At 43.2% G+C, this 24,971-nt stretch overlaps 1 protein-coding gene across 4 annotated transcripts in view; it reads left to right on the top strand.

Moving 5' to 3' along the window:
* ALG9 (ALG9 alpha-1,2-mannosyltransferase) overlaps positions 1–24,971 on the top strand; it is a 106,413-nt gene that overhangs the window by 41,725 nt on the left and 39,717 nt on the right. For 3 of the 4 annotated variants that reach the window (XM_075839764.1, XM_075839762.1, XM_075839765.1), the window contains exons 9-13: positions 2,382–2,504; positions 4,281–4,438; positions 9,750–9,879; positions 11,281–11,428; positions 23,373–23,502. In XM_075839764.1, the coding sequence (XP_075695879.1) occupies positions 2,382–2,504; positions 4,281–4,438; positions 9,750–9,879; positions 11,281–11,428; positions 23,373–23,502 (689 nt within the window). The remainder of the gene's footprint in view (positions 1–2,381; positions 2,505–4,280; positions 4,439–9,749; positions 9,880–11,280; positions 11,429–23,372; positions 23,503–24,971) is intronic. The other variant, XM_075839763.1, reaches the window with a different exon arrangement.

Below are 24,971 nucleotides of genomic sequence, written 5' to 3'. Positions count from 1 at the left end.
AAAATCAAGCCCTCACAGGACTATATTGACGGAAAAATAAAAAAGTTATGGCGTTTGGAATGTAGGGAGGAAAAAACTAAAATGAAAATCTGAAAAATGGCTGCGGCGGGAAGGGGTTAATGACTGGAATTCTGTTTGGGGAAAGAGCATTCCTTGAAAATCGTTTGTATAATTGAAAATAAGTTATCTTTGCATTTCCTCACAAGTACTCTATTTGGATGATAGTCAACGCTACATGGTTACTAACTTACATAGTTGATAAGGTTAAAAAAAAGACACAGGTCCATCAAGTCCAACCTATAATCCTACCGTACTGATCCAGAGTAAGGCAAAAAACCCTATGAGGCGAATACCAATTGCCACATATTAGGTTAAAAATTCCTTCCTGACCCCAAATATGGCAATCAGAAAAAAATCCCTGGATCAACATCCCATCTCCTGTATCTAGTACCAATAATTTGTAATATTAGAAAGGCCCTTCTTGAACTTGCTCACCTCATATCATAATACTTTGAAGCATGAACTGTTAAGTTTTATTACCCAAGGCAAAAAGATTATCATTAAAGAGGTTTTCTCATAATAATCATTTATCAACTATCAACGATGGGGGTCCGACTGCTGGCTGGGACCAAACGATCCAGAGAATATGGGGTCCCTGAGGGCTCTATGTGAATGGAGTTGTACTGCTCATTCTTGGCCACTGCTCCATTCACACCTTTACGGGTCTGCCGGAAATAGTGCTCGGCAGTACCGCTCCATTCACATATGGCACTCAAAGACTCCTCCCGTTCTCGGGATAGGTTGGGGTCCCGGCGGTCGGACCCGCACCGATCAGATATTTATCACCTATCCTGTGGATTATTGTGGATAGTTTGCTTTGTTATTGTCCATCTGGCTTTTGATAGATGCATCTCAAGAGTTCAGTTGTTGAATATTAAATGTCCTTCATGCACGTTCTGCATCTATCTTTCCTCCGGTAGTGGCACCTTTTCATGTTGGGTTCGCTCTACATGCAGACTTAGCCCAAAGTGAAACCTCCGTTCTAAATCTGTTCGTATGAGTGCGTATGATCAGGTTGCATTTCTCTCATTGCCTATTGTCTCTGAAGAGTTGAAGTGATAGTTGAGAGCCCTCAGGCGCCAAACCGCAGTATATGAAGTTAATGAAAGCCTGCAGGCATATAAATGGTGTGTAATACAGATATAACCGCGCTCTTAAATATGCTGCTTACGGTCTAGCTCAAATAAGTACACTTGACATGTTCCATCACACATCGAGCATTTCATCGTATTGTTACATGAGAAGTGTTTGGTACGTCGTGTAAGCTCTTGTTGTGATTGGAATAAAATGGAAGAGTTATCCCTGCCTAGAAATGCCTCCCTCACTGACATCACTTCAATTTAGTTCCTGCAGATTTTATTATTTCGGGGACGTCGATAAAAACATGTGCCTTGTTACTCTCTGGCAGTCGATTACAATGAGGCTCATCCTTTCTGACTTGAAACCATGCCTCGAGAAGAAGATTCCCAGTAGCTTTAATTTCAGATGTGCATCTCCGATGACTAGTTACACGTTAATCCATTTGATGGTGTTCGACACTCCAAACGTCTTGTCCAACTTCGTCAAAAATGTGCGGACACTCACTTAATTTATCTTGAACGTTCATAAACATTGCCATTCAAAGTTGCATTTGCTGTTTTGCTGCTTAATCTTTAGCTCTGAGCTCCCATCTTGCAGGATACCCCTGCTTATTCAGTATCTGTTTATGGCATGCGCAGCTGATTTGTACTTTGGGAGGTGTAATCTTTATTCCAAGAAATGGTATAGTATGATGATGTAGACATAGATGAATTTACCAGTGCACTACATTGCACTCCAGAGGTTTGTCTATCAGAAAAACTCTCACCTACCCCATGTAGCAAACATGAGAATTGAAAATGCAGTTTTAGTTGAGAAGGAACTGTAACATGCTATGACTCAAGTTTTGTAAGAAGAGGTAGAAAAGGCCAAGTATTTGCAAAATTGCTGAAGATTATATGTAAAAATTATAAAAATTATACTTTAAATCGGCCCAGATATTTAAATTGATGCTGGTGGGATAATACTGAAAAATATAATAATCCCTCAGTTAAAGTGGCTGGCTGGAACAATCCTTATTACAATACATCTCAGGACCCCTGTAACTAAAGTTACTGATAATACAGTGGACATAACTTCTGTTTAATTCTTCCCTTGCCCTTTCAATGATACAACCGGCTCCGAGGTGTTCTTCACAGGTCCCTCTGTTGTTATTGTTTGTCTTTTTATATAATTTGTCTTTTGTAAACTGACCAGAATGAATGCCTATAAAAAATGTAATCCCCTTTATTTTTTATATTTAGGCACAGAACCTTGGCCTTTTTACTTCATCAATGGCTTCCTCAACTTTAACATTGTCTTCATCATGGCTCTGTTTGCTTTGCCTCTGACGTGGCTGATGGAGCATCTTCTGCAGAAAATTAACAGTAAGGATTGAACTATTCTCTTTGTGTAAAGTGCAATTACTTGCATTTTGTCCCACCACCCCCTCCCCATTGGGACTGTTGACATTAGGCATCTCATCCCACTAGTGCAGCTTCAATTGCCAGCCTGACTAGTCAGCATTCAGCTGTTAGGGGAAGCTGGGATTTGTATTTCCACTAAAGCGTGAGAGCCGCAAGTTTTAGACCTCTGCACAGGTGTATCTATATTGTTATAGGTAGCCTACTTTAGACAGATTTCCCGTTATGACAGTCCCTTTCAAATGTTAGGGAACTCTCTTCAACTTAAGTTTTAGGTTCATAGTTAAAGATCAATTATCGGATTATAAAACCTGCAAAAAACAAACAAACATTTTTTTAAAAAGCTTGCTAATGCGTTGTTCAAATAACATTGTCCTGGTTTTCTATTCTATTATAGCCCAGTTCTGTAACTTCATTCTTGCCAATGGCTTCTGGATTTCAACGGGCACTAGCCTGATAGCTTAAAGGGATATCACTAGGATATCCAATCTCTTACTATTCGGTGGAGGTCCCACTGCCAGGACCCCCATGATCCTTCATAATGTTTGTCTGCACACCGACGATCCCAGACCACCTGCTGTGCACTTAAAGAGTCTCTGTCACCAGATTATAAGTGCCCTCTCTCCTACATAATCTGATTGGCGCTGTAATTTAGATAACAGCAGTGGTTTTTATTTTGAAAAATGATAATTTTTGAGCAAGTTATGAGCTAGTTTAGATTTATGCTAATGAGTTTCTCAATGAACAACTGGGCGTGTTTTTACTTTTTACCAAGTGGGTGTTGTACAGAGGAGTGTATGAGGCTGACCAATCAGCGACCAATCAGTAACTAATCAGTGTCCTGCACTTCTCATTGTTCCAGCCCAGCATGATCCACAGCACAGTGTGATTGTGCAGTGAAAGAAGTAAACACGCCCAGTTGCTAAAAACACAATACACGCCCAGTTGGAAATAAGAGAAAACACGATTAGAAAGGCTCATTTGCATAAATATAAAATTGCTCATAACTTGGCCAAAAATGATCGTTTTAAAAAAACAAAAACGTTACTGTAATCTACATTGTAGCGCCGATCACATGCAATAGGAGATAGGGATTTGATAATCTGGTGACAGAGCCTCTTTAAATGTGGCTGTGTTGCAGTTCCCTGCCCAGCAATTTGCCAGTACCATCGCTATGTATGAGAGAGACTGAAAAGACTCCCACCCATCGTCATTTTATGACCTTGCGAATACCCATTTAACAGAGCTTGTACAATGCAATGCTCTGTGCTGCATGAAGTTTATGTTGGATATCTGTAAAGTGTCTCTTGTTAAGACTACGCATCCCCATAAAGTAAATTGACAGTGCATGCTGTATTCAGACCTTGCACCAGCAGCGGTTTCTGGTAGACAAGAAATGTAGAGCTATAAAGAGAAACAAGCAGAAGTTTAAATGCAGCTCTGGATGAAAGTGGGCTGTAAGATATGGTATTAAAATGTTTGTATATAATATTTGAATTTAACTTGTAATAGGTGTTCAAATGTGAACCTAAGATTTAAAAAACAAAAAAAATGTTTCCTGTATTAAGGTTGCAGTAAACATGAAGTCTTTCTTATCTGCATTTGCTATGAAGTTAATTGTAGTTTATTTCTGTGCATAATGTTGAAACATAACGGAATGTAGTGTTCTTATATAGAATTACTGGAAAATGTCTGCCCCCATTCTGTATCCTGCTGACAACATCATTATGTTTGCTCCAGCAGTTCAGAATCTTGGTAGACCATATTGGCTTACGTTGGCTCCAATGTATATCTGGATTTTGATTTTCTTCACGCGACCACATAAAGAGGAGAGGTTTCTGTTTCCTATCTACCCACTCATCTGCTTGTGTGGGGCCGTAGCCCTCTCTGCTCTGCAGGTAATGTACTCTTTTCTTTAGTATGCACTAATATTTACATATATGATATTAATCAAAATGCGCTTACACCTAAAGCCTACTGTATGGTTCTGTATTTGCTTCTAAAAAGCATCTGGTTACATAGTAATTCTCCACATATTTAAAAGATATAAACTAAAAGACAGTTCTAAAAATAAAGTTTTAGTGCCCAATAAAAATGTTGACATGACCAGTTGAAGTCATAGACCTCTGAGAGAATCGCATGACCGTATTTTTCCAGTGAGTTCTAACAGGTTATTGTAATGCCTCAAATGTCCATGCTCCACGATATCCCCAATTTCAAGGGATTATTTCTCGCCATAAATGTTGGGTATTAAAAATGGTTTTCACAACAATAGAAGGGATGTTTGCTGGGAACCAGAATTGAGGCGATCGTCCAAGATGGCAACATTATGAAAGAGATTGTCTCTGATGACAACCCTTTAAGGAATTCTGTGGTAATAGAGGGGGGGGGGGGGAAGGTGTCCCTCATTCATGGTGCTTATCTAAGCCAGAGGGGAGAGCAGCTACAAAAAGTGTTTCTCACTGTGGTGGACCAGAACTCAAAATCATCTCTCAGATTTTACCTATTGATTTTAATAAGAAAGGTGTAATGCTTCGTTTCCCCTGTGGTGTTGCTGCAGGCAAACGGAACACTTGTTGACTGGTTCACACACATATTACTGCTGATTGCTGGGGGTCCCAGCTGCAAGACACCTGTCATCAACTTATCATATAGGAAACGTTCTAACAAAAAAGGGATTATTGAAAGCGGACAAATCCTTCTATATAGTAATATATTGTATACATTTTGAATGTCCAACATTTCACTAATGTATTCAATCATTTGTTTTATGTCACTTTGGGGATAAAGATGGAGAAAATGTAGTATTGAAAGCTTATGACTCCATAAGTTTTGTGATGGCATAAAAGTTTTTGTTTTCTGGATGTTTTGCTCCTATTACCTAGCTGTGTGGATCATGATCCCAGCATGATGAGTCAACCCCGTGATAAAATGGATTTTAAAGACAAGACTCTTCATCCAGAACTGGTTGCGTAAAGAGGCAAATACTTCTATCTAGTTCCTATTTCACAGTACATTAGAAAAGAGTCTGAAATTGAAATCCTTGTGGTGAATAAATGTTATAGAAATGTATACAAGTCCCGAATCAACGAGGTTTCCAGAACAATAACCTTTCCCAAGTGAAACATAAGACAATGTTCTATCACTATCTGTTGGTTGTTTGTTGCTCTTTTCCATCTTTCCAATGAAATTGCTGTGAATTTTCTGAGCAGAGAAGGTATTGAGCCGAACAATAAGATGTCCCCATTTTACAGCGGAGAATGTCTCGCCATAACACTGTTTCAGATGCTCAATCATCTGTTATGTCGCCAAGGCTTTTGAGAGTCATAAAGGACTTTCTGACTTTAGACACTGAAAATATTGCCTGTTGTGTGCCAAAAAAAACAATTGACTCCTATGGCATCAATAGTTTTTCTTGGGTTGTTTCTTTTTTTTTTATAAGTTTCAAGTAGGCAAGATCATTTTTTATTTATTTTTTATTCTTAAAGTGTAGCTGAACGTTAGACAAACTTCCAACATGTCATAGTGACATGTCAGAAATTTGTATTGGTGGGGGTCCGAACACTGAGACCCCCACCAATCGCTAGAACGAAGCAGCTGAAGTGCTCGTGTGAGCTGCTTGCAGTCATTCAGTAGGAACATTCATTGGTCATGTGATGGACATACGGGTCCTTGGCTCGTTACAAGACAGATCTCTGATAATTGTACTGTAACTGTAACGAGCCTTGCACCTGTGTGATCAACATGACCAGGACAGATTTTTATCCAATGGAAGTAAATAATGAAGATTCCCATTATTGTACAGGGTGGGCCATTTATATGGATACACCTAAATAAAATGGGAATGGTTGGTGATATTAACTTCCTGTTTGTGGCACATTAGTATATGGGAGGGGGGAAACTTTTCAAGCTGGGTGTTGGCCATGGCGGCCATTTTGAAGTCGGCCATTTTGTATCCAACTTTAGTTTTTTCAATGGGAAGAGGGTCATGTGACACATCAAACTTATCGAGAATTTCACAAGAAAAACAATGGTGTGCTTGGTTTTAACGTTACTTTATTCTTTCATGAGTTATTTATGTCATTATGGGTGTCAGGTCCGAGCATTCCTAGATGAACAGTTTCCTGGAAAGTGGATTGGTCGTCGTGGGCCAGTTGAATGGCCCCCTAGGTCTCCCGATCTGACCCCCTTAGACTTTTATCTTTGGGGTCATCTGAAGGCAATTGTCTATGCTGTGAAGATACGAGATGTGCAGCAACTGAAACTACGGATACTGGAAGCCTGTGCTAGCATTTCTTCTGCGGTGTTGCTATCAGTGTGTGAAGAGTGGGAGAAGAGGGTTGCATTGACAATCCAACACAATGGGCAGCACTTTGAACACATTTTATAAGTGGTCAGAAACTTGTAAATAACTCATGAAAGAATAAAGTAACGTTAAAACCAAGCACACCATTGTTTTTCTTGTGAAATTCTCGATAAGTTTGATGTCACATGACCCTCTTCCCATTGAAAAAACTAAAGTTGGATACAAAATGGCCGACTTCAAAATGGCCGCCATGGTCAACACCCAGCTTGAAAAGTTTCCCCCCTCCCATATACTAATGTGCCACAAACAGGAAGTTAATATCACAAACCATTCCCATTTTATTTAGGTGTATCCATATAAATGGCCCACCCTGTACATTATATGTACGTATACATTTGCAGGGAAATATCCTGTGCCTTGGTGTAGTAGAGTAGCGACAGTAACATTGTTATAAAAATAGATTTCACCTCAATCAAGATGTCAACTGCATTAGGTATTTTATATTTTATTTTTTATATTTGTCTTTATTTTGTGCAATTTTTCCTATTTCGTAAGAGGAACAGCATAACAAAAGAAAATCGGGAAGACAGAAATCAAAAAGGGAAGGAAAGGTGGGGGAATAACAAATAGCAATAACTGAAATACTTCAATAATTTTGTATGAACCAGAGCATAGGTTATGGGTGCGTTTAAGAAAAAAAAGTTCTAGTGAGAGGATTCTTGAATTGTGACCATATAGTCTCATATATGTATCTTTATTCTCTAGAAATACCACTAGACTTTCAAAGCTTCGGATAGCCCTTAAAGGGGTTTTCCATCATCTACTGACAACTGATGACCTATCTACCGGATAGGTCATTAGTACATGATCTGTGGGGGTCTGACACCCGGAACCCCGCACAGATCAACTGGTCCGGTGCCTCCGTGCTACAGATTGCCCCAATTTTAGTCGACTACGCTATTGATTCAGTCGAAACAACGGAATCCCTGCACAACGGAGATAAAAGGAAACCATTTGCATCAGATCCGTCACCATTGAAATCAATGGTGATGGAAACGAAAACCTCTGTTTTCCGTTTGAGTTAGTCAGGGCTTCGTTCTGACGGAAATCTCAGACGGAACATCGGAACGGAGCCCTGACGCAGATGTGAACGCAGCCTTAAAGCGCGATATAAGGGAGAGGGAGGGCATTCTAAACATACCTGTTGTCTCGGTCATTCAGGTTGCATGACCGAGAAAACAATGTATAATTTCCCCGGCGCTGCGGTCGCAAGTGCCACTAAGGCGGACACTTGATGTGCAAGTGCTCCTGCAATGCACCCTGCCAGCCTTGCCCCCTGCTCTAAATGACGGCTCTAGTGGTCTCCTGATCGCTAGAGCCGTCGCTCAGAGCGGAGAGTAGCACTTGCGACCGCTTGCTGCGGGAATCAAACGTCGGTTTCTCAGCCATGCAACTTGCATGACTGAGATTAAAGGTATGTTTACAATGCCCTTTACCCTCCCTTATATCGCTCTGTCAGCAGTTCTGTGGCCTCAAAACTGCTGACAGATTCCCTTTACTTGGTGTGCACAAATGGGGAACCCTCATAGAAAGGACCATCTAGTGTGATGTGGGTTATCAGTCCACACTGCAGTTTGAGAGAATTGTACAGCTACATACCCCAACTTCAAAATTGGTAATCCCAAGCCACCAGACATAGGAGACCGATATAGGGTCTGCAGACGGCCCATATAAATGTATCAATGATGCCCTGAATGTGCAATAGAGCATGTCTGGGAACGGTTACAGCTAGAGATCTGAAGAGATGTAGCAGTTTAGGAAGTAAAGTTACGCGGCTAGTATACAATCTCCCCAGCCAAGATACAGTATGTGACTCCTCAAAGAGTTTTCTGATATCTTAGAACAATTTAGGGTAATTGCACAAGTAAAGGGAAGCAGGGTTTTCGGGAATTGTCGCCCCTCAGTAGGACATGTGAACCTGTTTCCATTTAAATTCAAAGTTCTGAGAGGTCAGTCTTTTCATGACTGGAGACATATTTAGACCCATAGCTTCTGACTTAACCAGATGTCCCGAACGTGCCTTGAATTGGGTCAAAACATGGAACAGATTTGGTAAAGAGATTTGAGGGGTTTCTAATGAATATTAGCATGACTTCTGCATGAATGTATGGTATTTTAATGCAAATTCCTACAGTCAGAAATGCTTACGTTATGTCGTACCATCAACATAGAATACAGTGTAGCTGAAAATTCCTGGACCTGTGTGCAAAACCTGTACCTGGACTCCCAACTGTTACACGCCTTTTATAATTTTCCTATCCTCTTTAATAGCAGATTGGCACTTGGACCCCCTCAGACACAGGTGTCCAAGTACAACTGCAAACTATCCAACCCCTATAAAGAAGCGTTGTATCTGAGAATAGTCCATCAAGTTAACCTAGCAATGCATCATTTTATTAAATAATATTGTATTCAATTTCAAATTGGCCATTAAAGGGGGTTACTGAGTTTTAATAATGGTTTTCTAATGACCTATAATGCTAAAATAATAAATTTGTAATATAGCGTACTTACATCACCTTACTGATCTCATCTGGTCCTCCGCCACCGGTTTGCTTGTATTCTTACTGCTCCTTTCCGGCATGGTGATGTCAGTAAGAACAACATGCCTATATTCACTGAGAGGTAGCCGGAGAACAAGGAGTGGAAATATTTTTTTTCCGCTTGGTGAGTGTACTACAAAATGTATTTTTGTATTTAGTGTATATTTGTATTTAAGGTCAGTAGAAAATATTTTTTAAAACCCGGAAACCCCAATAAAAAAATGTTGTGGTTGCTAACAAACAAATGTATTGTCCTTTTTATTGATTTATTTTGCTAAAAAATTTGTTTTCTTGTTTTAGAAATGTTACCATTTTTTATTCCAACGGTACCGTTTAGAGCACTATACGGTTTCTTCCAACTGGCTTGCCATTGGTACTGTCCTATTGTTCGGTCTCCTGTCCTTTTCTCGTTCCATAGCCTTGTTTAGAGGTGAGTTAATTCTTCCATTTGTAATCATTTCTAGGAGTGTGGTATATGTGGTGGTGAATTCAGTGGATGCTAATTGAAAGCACACTCCATATGCAAAGTGTGTCGCATGATGAAAGAAAAAGTAGCCACCAGCCGATTTTTTTTCCCTGTTTAACGAAGTAGTGGCTCTGCTGGTCTACGGAGTAAAAAATAGATTTCCTTTGAGACTGTATTGTTAGCCAGGTAAACACATTCACAACTAACCCTGCCAACACCAGCGCTGATTTCATATTCCAGGACCTCTATGAGTATGACTGGGGAGTGAGGAGAATAGGCCTCAGACCTTAATTTTTTTAGGTTTTCTTGTTGTTGAGCTATAAAGTGATGAGTTTTGTGAGGATACTTAAAAGGGGTTGTCTCACGAAGACCAGCCTTTTTTAAATAGTACCCAGCCTGGCGTGCATTTGATTGCCGCGGGTACCACTTCTCGAAGCCCTGTTAATCAACTGTAATTGCCAGGGGAAGCCACATCTTGCTATACATTTCCCCTGCAATGCCAGTATTCTCAAATGAATGGCTGTCTATGTCTTACATATAAGATGGGGTTGTCTTTGAGAGACGACCCCTTTAGAGGAAAAATATTTCATGTATTTATCATCATTTTAGTTTCAGGAATGACCAATCAGAGTCATACACTTTCACTGCACAATCACACAGTGCAGTGAAAGTGTATGACTGATTGGTCACTGATTGGTCAGCATCATACACTCCTCTGTACAATGCCCAGTTGGTAAAAAGTAAAACACGCCCAGTTGTCTATTAAGAAACTAATTAGCATAAATCTAAAATTGTTTATAACTTGGTCAAAAATTATCGTTTTTCAAAAGAAAAACCACTGTTACCTACATTACAGCGCCGATCACATTATGTAGGAGATAGAACACTTATAATCTGGTGACAGAGCCTCTTTAAATGTAAGTCTGTAGAAGGTAAATAATATTTATTTTTTTAATGTTGTAGACTATTATTTTTTATTTGAACAAATTCCCTGTAGGCGGACATATGGGAGGCACACACATCCTTCCTGTATAGACAGTGGAGCAGGGTGTGTTTGGTTTATGGCAGCTGAAATTAATGGAACTAAATTGGCAGATAAAAGTTATTACACTATTACAGTCTCCAGGAAGTGATAGAGCAAAGCCTCCTTCTCCAGAGACCCGGAAGTGACAGGGGAGATGCAAACAGAGCCTTATCTGTTTGTATAGTGGTTTTATCCGGCCTTATCTCGGCCTTTATCAGTACAATAGAGCTGTCATTAACCTACCCAGCGTCTAATGATTATGAAATGACTTTGCTCAATCCATCCCAGTCTACACTGCAAAGCTGACAAGTGAGCTACAGAAATCCTTTTCTGTTTTTCAGGTTACCATGCACCATTAGATTTGTACCCTGAGTTTTATCGGATTGCCAAGGACCCAGCTCTTCATACTGTACCAGAGAGCAAAATGGTGAATGTATGTGTGGGGAAAGAGTGGTATCGGTTTCCAAGCAATTTTCTTCTTCCAGACAAGTAAGTTCAAGTGTTGCTACATGTTGTACATATAGAAACTGTACACCATTTTTGTTTGCATTAATAATTTTTTTTCATTACTAACTAGAGAATTTCTTTAATAACATACAAAAAAATGCAAACAAACTCACAGAAAATTCTAAATATAATCAGCAATAATTGACTTTGTCCATAATCAGTGCCACCTAAAGACAACCAGATTACAGCGGGTTAAACCCATCAGTTAAGGCCCTAATAGAATGATGTTAATTAATATGGAGGGCGTCTTCTGGATGCTATTCGTACAAACATATGGGAGATACCTTGCGTGAAACAAATTTATGCAAACCGTAGAAATTACATATGTCAGTGATTATTGGTTTAATAACTAGGGTTCCTAAAAATCAGATACTTTAGTATGGTTTTTGTTTTTTCACATGTATGTAATTCAATTATCTAAAAAACCCAAAGTAAACATATAGCTGTGAAGCTATAGATGTATAAAATGGACAGTATAAGTTTGCACCCCTCTAATGTAATCTTCTTTTTTGGAACTTAAAGGGAATGTATTGCCTATATATTTTTTTATTAATTAAAACCAGATATTAATACATTGATACATATTTTTTTTCTAGTGTATTTTTATTTTGTGATATGTAGACTTTATATTCTATTTTCTGAACATGATTATCTGGTAGCCATCTTGCGTTAATGGCTGTTAACAGCATTCAGAGTTATGCCATACAGCAGCTACATGGACCATAGTTACCTGTAGACTGGAGATGTTTATTGACTTTGATGGGAGAGTTTTCTGGGAATGCTCTGTGACCTATGTAGAGGTCACTGTGCAGGGAGGGGGAGGAGGGGAGCTCTGTCCTTCACCTATTGTGAATGGTGGATCCTGTGATATCTATATATAGGTGTTACCTTCCTTTATAATTCTGCCTGGAATGATAATGAGATGACTGCTGAGAAGTGATCTGTGTCTGTTTTAGTAAATACTTTTATTCCCCATAAAATAATTACTCTGGAGCATCTTTTCTTAGAACTCTGCATTGTAATGTCTCTGTAATGCCTCCTGGTAATGTATGAATAAATTGGCAGCTGGACGTTCCCTTCTCCTTGCTAGTGGGGTGTGTCCCTACACACTCACACTATCTAATCAGTACTGACAGTGTCAGACTGTAGAGATACACCCTACTGACAAAGGGAATTGTAACACCCAATTGTCAATGAGCTGACAAATACTCTACTACACCACATAAGAAAGCTGACAGCTCCTCTACACCACACCACACCACACCACACCACACCACACAGGAGAGCTGATAGCTTCTCTATACTACACCACACAGGAGAACTGACAGCTCCTCCATACTACACCATACAGGAGAGCTGACAGCTCCTCTATACTACAGCACACAGGAGAACTTACAGATCCTCTATACTACACCACACAGGAGAGCTGACAGCTCCTCTATACTACACCACACAGGAGAACTGACAGCTCCTCTATACTACACCACACAGGAGAGCTGACAGATCCTCTATACTACAGCACACAGGAGAACTGACAGCTCCTCCATACTACACCACACAGGAGAGCTGACAGATCCTCTATACTACACCACACAGGAGAGCTGATAGCTTCTCTATACTACAGCACACAGGAGAACTGACAGGTCCTCTATACTACACCACACAGGAGAGCTGATAGCTTCTCTATACTACAGCACACAGGAGAACTGACAGGTCCTCTATACTACACCACACAGGAGAGCTGACAGCTCCTCTATACTACACTACACAGGAGAGCTGTCAGCTCCTCTATACTAAACCACACAGGAGAGCTGACAGATCCTCCATACTACACCACACAGGAGAGCTGACAGCTCCTCTATACTACACTACACAGGAGAGCTGTCAGCTCCTCTATGCTACACCACACAGGCGAACTGACAGATCCTCCATACTACACCACACAGGAGAGCTGACAGATCCTCTATACTACACCATACAGGAGAGCTGACAGCTCCTCTATACTACACCACACAGGAGAGCAGACAGCTCCTCTATACTACACTACATAGGAGAACTGACAGCTCCTCTATACTACACCACACAGGAGAACTTACAGATCCTCTATACTACACCATACAGGAGAGCTGACAGCTCCTCTATACTACAGCACACAGGAGAACTTACAGATCCTCTATACTACACCACACAGGAGAGCTGACAGCTCCTCTATACTACACCACACAGGAGAACTGACAGCTCCTCTATACTACACCACACAGGAGAGCTGACAGATCCTCTATACTACAGCACACAGGAGAACTGACAGCTCCTCCATACTACACCACACAGGAGAGCTGACAGATCCTCTATACTACACCACACAGGAGAGCTGATAGCTTCTCTATACTACAGCACACAGGAGAACTGACAGGTCCTCTATACTACACCACACAGGAGAGCTGATAGCTTCTCTATACTACAGCACACAGGAGAACTGACAGGTCCTCTATACTACACCACACAGGAGAGCTGACAGCTCCTCTATACTACACTACACAGGAGAGCTGTCAGCTCCTCTATACTAAACCACACAGGAGAGCTGACAGATCCTCCATACTACACCACACAGGAGAGCTGACAGCTCCTCTATACTACACTACACAGGAGAGCTGTCAGCTCCTCTATGCTACACCACACAGGCGAACTGACAGATCCTCCATACTACACCACACAGGAGAGCTGACAGATCCTCTATACTACACCATACAGGAGAGCTGACAGCTCCTCTATACTACACCACACAGGAGAGCAGACAGCTCCTCTATACTACACTACATAGGAGAACTGACAGCTCCTCTATACTACACCACACAGGAGAGCTGACAGCTCCTCTATACTACACAGGAGAGCTGACAGATCCTCTATACTACACCACACAGGAGAACTGACAGCTCCTCTATACTGCACCACACAGGAGAACTGACAGATCCTCTATACTACACCACACAGGAGAGCTGACAGATCCTCAATACTACACCACACAGGAGAGCTGACAGATCCTCTATACTACACCACACAGAAGAGCTGACAGATCCCCTATACTACACCACACAGAAGAGCTGACAGATCCCCTATACTACACCACACAGGAGAACTGACAGCTCCTCTATACTACACCACATAGGAGAACTGACAGATCCTCTATACTACACCATACAGGAGAGCTGACAGCTCCTCTATACTACACCACACAGGAGAGCTGACAGATCCTCTATACTACACCATACAGGAGAGCTGACAGCTCCTCCATACTACACCACACAGGAGAGCTGACAGATCCTCTATACTACACCACACAGGAGAGCTGACAGATCCTCTATACTACACCACACAGGAGAGCTGATAGCTTCTCTATACTACAGCACACAGGAGAACTGACAGGTCCTCTATACTACACCACACAGGAGAGCTGATAGCTTCTCTATACTACAGCACACAGGAGAACTGACAGGTCCTCTATACTACACCACACAGGAGAGCTGATAGCTTCTCTATACTACAGCACACAGGAGAACTGACAGGTCCTCTATACTACACCACACAGGAGAGCTGACAGCTCCTCTATACTACACTACACAGGAGAGCTGTCAGCTCCTCTATACTAAACCACACAGGAGAGCTGACAGATCCTCCATACTACACCACACAGGAGAGCTGACAGCTCCTCTATACTACACTACACAGGAGAGCTGTCAGCTCCTCTATGCTACACCACACAGGCGAACTGACAGATCCTCCATACTACACCACACAGGAGAGCTGACAGATCCTCTATACTACACCATACAGGAGAGCTGACAGCTCCTCTATACTTCACCACACAGGAGAGCAGACAGCTCCTCTATACTACACTACATAGGAGAACTGACAGCTCCTCTATACTACACCACACAGGAGAGCTGACAGCTCCTCTATACTACACAGGAGAGCTGACAGATCCTCTATACTACACCACACAGGAGAACTGACAGCTCCTCTATACTGCACCACACAGGAGAACTGACAGATCCTCTATACTACACCACACAGGAGAGCTGACAGATCCTCAATACTACACCACACAGGAGAGCTGACAGATCCTCTATACTACACCACACAGAAGAGCTGACAGATCCCCTATACTACACCACACAGAAGAGCTGACAGATCCCCTATACTACACCACACAGGAGAACTGACAGCTCCTCTATACTACACCACATAGGAGAACTGACAGATCCTCTATACTACACCATACAGGAGAGCTGACAGCTCCTCTATACTACACCACACAGGAGAGCTGACAGATCCTCTATACTACACCATACAGGAGAGCTGACAGCTCCTCCATACTACACCACACAGGAGAGCTGACAGATCCTCTATACTACACCACACAGGAGAGCTGATAGCTTCTCTATACTACAGCACACAGGAGAACTGACAGGTCCTCTATACTACACCACACAGGAGAGCTGATAGCTTCTCTATACTACAGCACACAGGAGAACTGACAGGTCCTCTATACTACACCACACAGGAGAGCTGATAGCTTCTCTATACTACAGCACACAGGAGAACTGACAGGTCCTCTATACTACACCACACAGGAGAGCTGACAGCTCCTCTATACTACACTACACAGGAGAGCTGTCAGCTCCTCTATACTAAACCACACAGGAGAGCTGACAGATCCTCCATACTACACCACACAGGAGAGCTGACAGCTCCTCTATACTACACTACACAGGAGAGCTGTCAGCTCCTCTATGCTACACCACACAGGCGAACTGACAGATCCTCCATACTACACCACACAGGAGAGCTGACAGATCCTCTATACTACACCATACAGGAGAGCTGACAGCTCCTCTATACTACACCACACAGGAGAGCAGACAGCTCCTCTATACTACACTACATAGGAGAACTGACAGCTCCTCTATACTACACCACACAGGAGAGCTGACAGCTCCTCTATACTACACAGGAGAGCTGACAGATCCTCTATACTACACCACACAGGAGAACTGACAGCTCCTCTATACTGCACCACACAGGAGAACTGACAGATCCTCTATACTACACCACACAGGAGAGCTGACAGATCCACTATAATACACCACACAGGACAGCTGACAGATCCTCTATACTACACCACACAGGAGAGCTGACAGATCCTCTATACTACACCATACAGGAGAGCTGACAGATCCACTATAATACACCACACAGGACAGCTGACAGATCCTCTATACTACACCACACAGGAGAGCTGACAGATCCTCTATACTACACCATACAGGAGAGCTGACAGCTCCTCTATACTACACCACACAGGAGAGCAGACAGCTCCTCTATACTACACTACATAGGAGAACTGACAGCTCCTCTATACTACACCACACAGGAGAGCTGACAGCTCCTCTATACTACACAGGAGAGCTGACAGATCCTCTATACTACACCACACAGGAGAACTGACAGCTCCTCTATACTGCACCACACAGGAGAACTGACAGATCCTCTATACTACACCACACAGGAGAGCTGACAGATCCTCAATACTACACCACACAGGAGAGCTGACAGATCCACTATAATACACCACACAGGACAGCTGACAGATCCTCTATACTACACCACACAGGAGAGCTGACAGATCCTCTATACTACACCATACAGGAGAGCTGACAGCTCCTCTATACTACACCACACAGGAGAGCTGACAGCTCCTCTATACTACACAGGAGAGCTGACAGATCCTCTATACTACACCACACAGGAGAACTGACAGCTCCTCTATACTGCACCACACAGGAGAACTGACAGATCCTCTATACTACACCACACAGGAGAGCTGACAGATCCTCAATACTACACCACACAGGAGAGCTGACAGATCCTCTATACTACACCACACAGAAGAGCTGACAGATCCCCTATACTACACCACACAGGAGAACTGACAGCTCCTCTATACTACACCACACAGGAGAGCTGACAGATCCTCAATACTACACCACACAGGAGAGCTGACAGATCCTCTATACTACACCACACAGAAGAGCTGACAGATCCCCTATACTACACCACACAGGAGAACTGACAGCTCCTCTATACTACACCACATAGGAGAACTGACAGATCCTCTATACTACACCATACAGGAGAGCTGACAGCTCCTCTATACTACACCACACAGGAGAGCTGACAGATCCTCTATACTACACCATACAGGAGAGCTGACAGCTCCTCTATACTACACCACACAGGAGAGCAGACAGCTCCTCTATACTACACCACACAGGAGAGCTGACAGCTCCTCTATACTACACCACACAGGAGAACTGACAGCTCCTCTATACTACACCACACAGGAGAGCTGACAGATCCTCTATACTACAGCACACAGGAGAACTGACAGCTCCTCCATACTACACCACACAGGAGAGCTGACAGATCCTCTATACTACACCACACAGGAGAGCTGATAGCTTCTCTATACTACAGCACACAGGAGAACTGACAGGTCCTCTATACTACACCACACAGGAGAGCTGATAGCTTCTCTATACTACAGCACACAGGAGAACTGACAGGTCCTCTATACTACACCACACAGGAGAGCTGACAGCTCCTCTATACTACACTACACAGGAGAGCTGTCAGCTCCTCTATACTAAACCACACAGGAGAGCTGACAGATCCTCCATACTACACCACACAGGAGAGCTGACAGCTCCTCTATACTACACTACACAGGAGAGCTGTCAGCTCCTCTATGCTACACCACACAGGCGAACTGACAGATCCTCCATACTACACCACACAGGAGAGCTGACAGATCCTCTATACTACACCATACAGGAGAGCTGACAGCTCCTCTATACTACACCACACAGGAGAGCAGACAGCTCCTCTATACTACACTACATAGGAGAACTGACAGCTCCTCTATACTACACCACACAGGAGAGCTGACAGCTCCTCTATACTACACAGGAGAGCTGACAGATCCTCTATACTACACCACACAGGAGAACTGACAGCTCCTCTATACTGCACCACACAGGAGAACTGACAGATCCTCTATACTACACCACACAGGAGAGCTGACAGATCCTCAATACTACACCACACAGGAGAGCTGACAGATCCTCTATACTACACCACACAGAAGAGCTGACAGATCCCCTATACTACACCACACAGAAGAGCTGACAGATCCCCTATACTACACCACACAGGAGAACTGACAGCTCCTCTATACTACACCACATAGGAGAACTGACAGATCCTCTATACTACACCATACAGGAGAGCTGACAGCTCCTCTATACTACACCACACAGGAGAGCTGACAGATCCTCTATACTACACCATACAGGAGAGCTGACAGCTCCTCCATACTACACCACACAGGAGAGCTGACAGATCCTCTATACTACACCACACAGGAGAGCTGATAGCTTCTCTATACTACAGCACACAGGAGAACTGACAGGTCCTCTATACTACACCACACAGGAGAGCTGATAGCTTCTCTATACTACAGCACACAGGAGAACTGACAGGTCCTCTATACTACACCACACAGGAGAGCTGATAGCTTCTCTATACTACAGCACACAGGAGAACTGACAGGTCCTCTATACTACACCACACAGGAGAGCTGACAGCTCCTCTATACTACACTACACAGGAGAGCTGTCAGCTCCTCTATACTAAACCACACAGGAGAGCTGACAGATCCTCCATACTACACCACACAGGAGAGCTGACAGCTCCTCTATACTACACTACACAGGAGAGCTGTCAGCTCCTCTATGCTACACCACACAGGCGAACTGACAGATCCTCCATACTACACCACACAGGCGAACTGACAGATCCTCCATACTACACCACACAGGAGAGCTGACAGATCCTCTATACTACACCATACAGGAGAGCTGACAGCTCCTCTATACTACACCACACAGGAGAGCAGACAGCTCCTCTATACTACACTACATAGGAGAACTGACAGCTCCTCTATACTACACCACACAGGAGAGCTGACAGCTCCTCTATACTACACAGGAGAGCTGACAGATCCTCTATACTACACCACACAGGAGAACTGACAGCTCCTCTATACTGCACCACACAGGAGAACTGACAGATCCTCTATACTACACCACACAGGAGAGCTGACAGATCCTCAATACTACACCACACAGGAGAGCTGACAGATCCTCTATACTACACCACACAGAAGAGCTGACAGATCCCCTATACTACACCACACAGAAGAGCTGACAGATCCCCTATACTACACCACACAGAAGAGCTGACAGATCCCCTATACTACACCACACAGGAGAGCTGACAGCTCCTCTATACTACACAGGAGAGCTGACAGATCCTCTATACTACACCACACAGGAGAACTGACAGCTCCTCTATACTGCACCACACAGGAGAACTGACAGATCCTCTATACTACACCACACAGGAGAGCTGACAGATCCTCAATACTACACCACACAGGAGAGCTGACAGATCCTCTATACTACACCACACAGAAGAGCTGACAGATCCCCTATACTACACCACACAGAAGAGCTGACAGATCCCCTATACTACACCACACAGGAGAACTGACAGCTCCTCTATACTACACCACATAGGAGAACTGACAGATCCTCTATACTACACCATACAGGAGAGCTGACAGCTCCTCTATACTACACCACACAGGAGAGCTGACAGATCCTCTATACTACACCATACAGGAGAGCTGACAGCTCCTCCATACTACACCACACAGGAGAGCTGACAGATCCTCTATACTACACCACACAGGAGAGCTGATAGCTTCTCTATACTACAGCACACAGGAGAACTGACAGGTCCTCTATACTACACCACACAGGAGAGCTGATAGCTTCTCTATACTACAGCACACAGGAGAACTGACAGGACCTCTATACTACACCACACAGGAGAGCTGATAGCTTCTCTATACTACAGCACACAGGAGAACTGACAGGTCCTCTATACTACACCACACAGGAGAGCTGACAGCTCCTCTATACTACACTACACAGGAGAGCTGTCAGCTCCTCTATACTAAACCACACAGGAGAGCTGACAGATCCTCCATACTACACCACACAGGAGAGCTGACAGCTCCTCTATACTACACTACACAGGAGAGCTGTCAGCTCCTCTATGCTACACCACACAGGCGAACTGACAGATCCTCCATACTACACCACACAGGAGAGCTGACAGATCCTCTATACTACACCATACAGGAGAGCTGACAGCTCCTCTATACTACACCACACAGGAGAGCAGACAGCTCCTCTATACTACACTACATAGGAGAACTGACAGCTCCTCTATACTACACCACACAGGAGAGCTGACAGCTCCTCTATACTACACAGGAGAGCTGACAGCTCCTCTATACTACACAGGAGAGCTGACAGATCCTCTATACTACACCACACAGGAGAACTGACAGCTCCTCTATACTGCACCACACAGGAGAACTGACAGATCCTCTATACTACACCACACAGGAGAGCTGACAGATCCACTATAATACACCACACAGGACAGCTGACAGATCCTCTATACTACACCACACAGGAGAGCTGACAGATCCTCTATACTACACCATACAGGAGAGCTGACAGATCCACTATAATACACCACACAGGACAGCTGACAGATCCTCTATACTACACCACACAGGAGAGCTGACAGATCCTCTATACTACACCATACAGGAGAGCTGACAGCTCCTCTATACTACACCACACAGGAGAGCAGACAGCTCCTCTATACTACACTACATAGGAGAACTGACAGCTCCTCTATACTACACAGGAGAGCTGACAGATCCTCTATACTACACCACACAGGAGAACTGACAGCTCCTCTATACTGCACCACACAGGAGAACTGACAGCTCCTCTATACTACACAGGAGAGCTGACAGATCCTCTATACTACACCACACAGGAGAGCAGACAGCTCCTCTATACTACACCACACAGGAGAGCTGACAGCTCCTCTATACTACACAGGAGAGCTGACAGATCCTCTATACTACACCACACAGGAGAACTGACAGCTCCTCTATACTGCACCACACAGGAGAACTGACAGATCCTCTATACTACACCACACAGGAGAGCTGACAGATCCTCAATACTACACCACACAGGAGAGCTGACAGATCCACTATAATACACCACACAGGACAGCTGACAGATCCTCTATACTACACCACACAGGAGAGCTGACAGATCCTCTATACTACACCATACAGGAGAGCTGACAGCTCCTCTATACTACACCACACAGGAGAGCTGACAGCTCCTCTATACTACACAGGAGAGCTGACAGATCCTCTATACTACACCACACAGGAGAACTGACAGCTCCTCTATACTGCACCACACAGGAGAACTGACAGATCCTCTATACTACACCACACAGGAGAGCTGACAGATCCTCAATACTACACCACACAGGAGAGCTGACAGATCCTCTATACTACACCACACAGAAGAGCTGACAGATCCCCTATACTACACCACACAGGAGAACTGACAGCTCCTCTATACTACACCACACAGGAGAGCTGACAGATCCTCAATACTACACCACACAGGAGAGCTGACAGATCCTCTATACTACACCACACAGAAGAGCTGACAGATCCCCTATACTACACCACACAGGAGAACTGACAGCTCCTCTATACTACACCACACAGGAGAACTGACAGCTCCTCTATACTGCACCACACAGGAGAACTGACAGATCCTCTATACTACACCACACAGGAGAGCTGACAGATCCTCAATACTACACCACACAGGAGAGCTGACAGATCCACTATAATACACCACACAGGACAGCTGACAGATCCTCTATACTACACCACACAGGAGAGCTGACAGATCCTCTATACTACACCATACAGGAGAGCTGACAGCTCCTCTATACTACACCACACAGGAGAGCTGACAGCTCCTCTATACTACACAGGAGAGCTGACAGATCCTCTATACTACACCACACAGGAGAACTGACAGCTCCTCTATACTGCACCACACAGGAGAACTGACAGATCCTCTATACTACACCACACAGGAGAGCTGACAGATCCTCAATACTACACCACACAGGAGAGCTGACAGATCCTCTATACTACACCACACAGAAGAGCTGACAGATCCCCTATACTACACCACACAGGAGAACTGACAGCTCCTCTATACTACACCACACAGGAGAGCTGACAGATCCTCAATACTACACCACACAGGAGAGCTGACAGATCCTCTATACTACACCACACAGAAGAGCTGACAGATCCCCTATACTACACCACACAGGAGAACTGACAGCTCCTCTATACTACACCACATAGGAGAACTGACAGATCCTCTATACTACACCATACAGGAGAGCTGACAGCTCCTCTATACTACACCACACAGGAGAGCTGACAGATCCTCTATACTACACCATACAGGAGAGCTGACAGCTCCTCTATACTACACCACATAGGAGAACTGACAGATCCTCTATACTACACCATACAGGAGAGCTGACAGCTCCTCTATACTACACTACACAGGAGAGCGGACATGTAATTTTTTAAGGGAGTTCTCTTTTTATACATAGGACATAAAACTAAGCCTATAATGTGTTACAAATTTTTCACATATAGTTAATAAAATGTATTCAAGTTTGAATGTCATAGACCTTTATGTATGTATTGCATCCATGCAGATTGCTGTGTGCCAAAATATAATGCAGCTTGTACCTGGGTTTCGCACCCATCCATGGGGTTTGATGTCAACTCATCTATTGTTTCTTTTATCTTCTGTAGTTGGCAACTTCAGTTTATTGAATCAGAATTCAGAGGGCAACTCCCGAAACCTTATGGTAAGGGACGGCAAGCTACAAGAATTGTCCCCAAGGACATGAATGATCAGAATCTGGAAGAGACATCTAGATATGTGAGTTAAATATATTAGTAAGAGGGTACAATGTAACAATCTGCTTCTATTTAGCTCCTGATACTATAAGGATCAGTCCACACAGTTTTTTGGCGCTTATTTTGACCGCATCGCAATCAGCGCCCCCATTGATTTGAATGGGATTCAGAGGCATTTTTTTTTCAAGGATGGCTTTTCCTGCTTGCAATAAATCAATTTTTTAAAAAAAAGCGGCATGCCCTTTCTAGTCGCGGTTTCCGCCTTTGACCTCTCATTGAGACCAATGGGAGGCAGGAAAAACTTGTTTCTCAGCAGTTTTCACAGCGTTTTTTGTCTGTGATCCTTGCTTAAAGGGAACCTGTCACCAGCATTTCACCTATTAAACCAGCAATACCTGGTGGTAGTGGGTGAAAAATAATTTCTATATAACCTATAATTGTCTTCTTAGTCGGTTCTGTAGCTTTAGTATTCAGCTTTTTAGTGTTCCCACACCGTATGCTAATGAGCAGAAAAGACTCAAGTCTTTGCGAGTTAACCCCGCCTCCTTACTTTTGATTGACACCTCCTCGCCTTCCCCCAGCACACAAAATCCCGCGCTTGTGCATTGATGTCCTCTTCTGGTGCGTGCGCACAAAGGGACACCGGATTATTACGATAAAAGGCACAAAATGTTTGCAGACCGTTATTTACAGTCGGAGGAGGAGTTTAGGAGAGCGGATAACGGTAATTAACTTTTGATAGCAGCGGCCAGTGAGGAATAGGTAACGTTCAATAGGTGAAATGCTGGTGACAGGTTCCCTTTAAGCTTCAATGGCCGCAGGCGAAAAACGCAGTTGTCCGTTTATTCGTACATTTCCAGGAGAATAACAGGAACGACACAAATCTAAGCGGTTTAACAAATTATGTTCCAGAATGGTTATTTCATGGGCAATACAAGTATTTACTAAAGTATAATTTCTGAAAGTTCTTTCTGGTCAGTGGGTTCCAAAATAATTGAATAGTTTTGGATTCCTGGGCAAATCTGCAATCTACAATTTCTGTATTGTGGTCCAGAATTATCAGACTTGTGTAGTAATACTTAGGACTAAAGTGTTCCTGGTTGATTAAATCAGAACTTCAGTCCATGCTTTTTTCGTCTGTGTACTGTGCACTTTACGTGACTTTCCTTTTCTTTATTTCTTATTTTTTTTCGAGCTACCTTTTTAGCAGTTGATTATAGCGCTGCATGGTGTCCTTTTTATGGAGATCATGCAGAGGTTTGTCCCTTATGCAATATAACAGCTTTTATTATTCGGTTATGCTCGTGTTCACAATTGTCTTTGAAAACCTGTAGGTAATTTGTGGTGACGTCAATAACTTTTTTAGCTTAAATACTTGCTGTGTTTCTCACATGCTGGGCATGATTTCTTGGTAATCTGTCAGCCTTTAATCAGAATAGGACCCAACATTCTGCACTTCTATTTGCAGACCTGACTCAGAAATCATTTCTA

This window comes from Rhinoderma darwinii, chromosome 10, assembly GCF_050947455.1.
Source record: "Rhinoderma darwinii isolate aRhiDar2 chromosome 10, aRhiDar2.hap1, whole genome shotgun sequence".
NCBI classification, from domain to species: domain Eukaryota; kingdom Metazoa; phylum Chordata; class Amphibia; order Anura; family Rhinodermatidae; genus Rhinoderma; species Rhinoderma darwinii.
The sequence above is the reverse complement of the archived record's forward strand: the minus strand, read 5'-3'. Positions and strand labels throughout refer to the sequence as shown.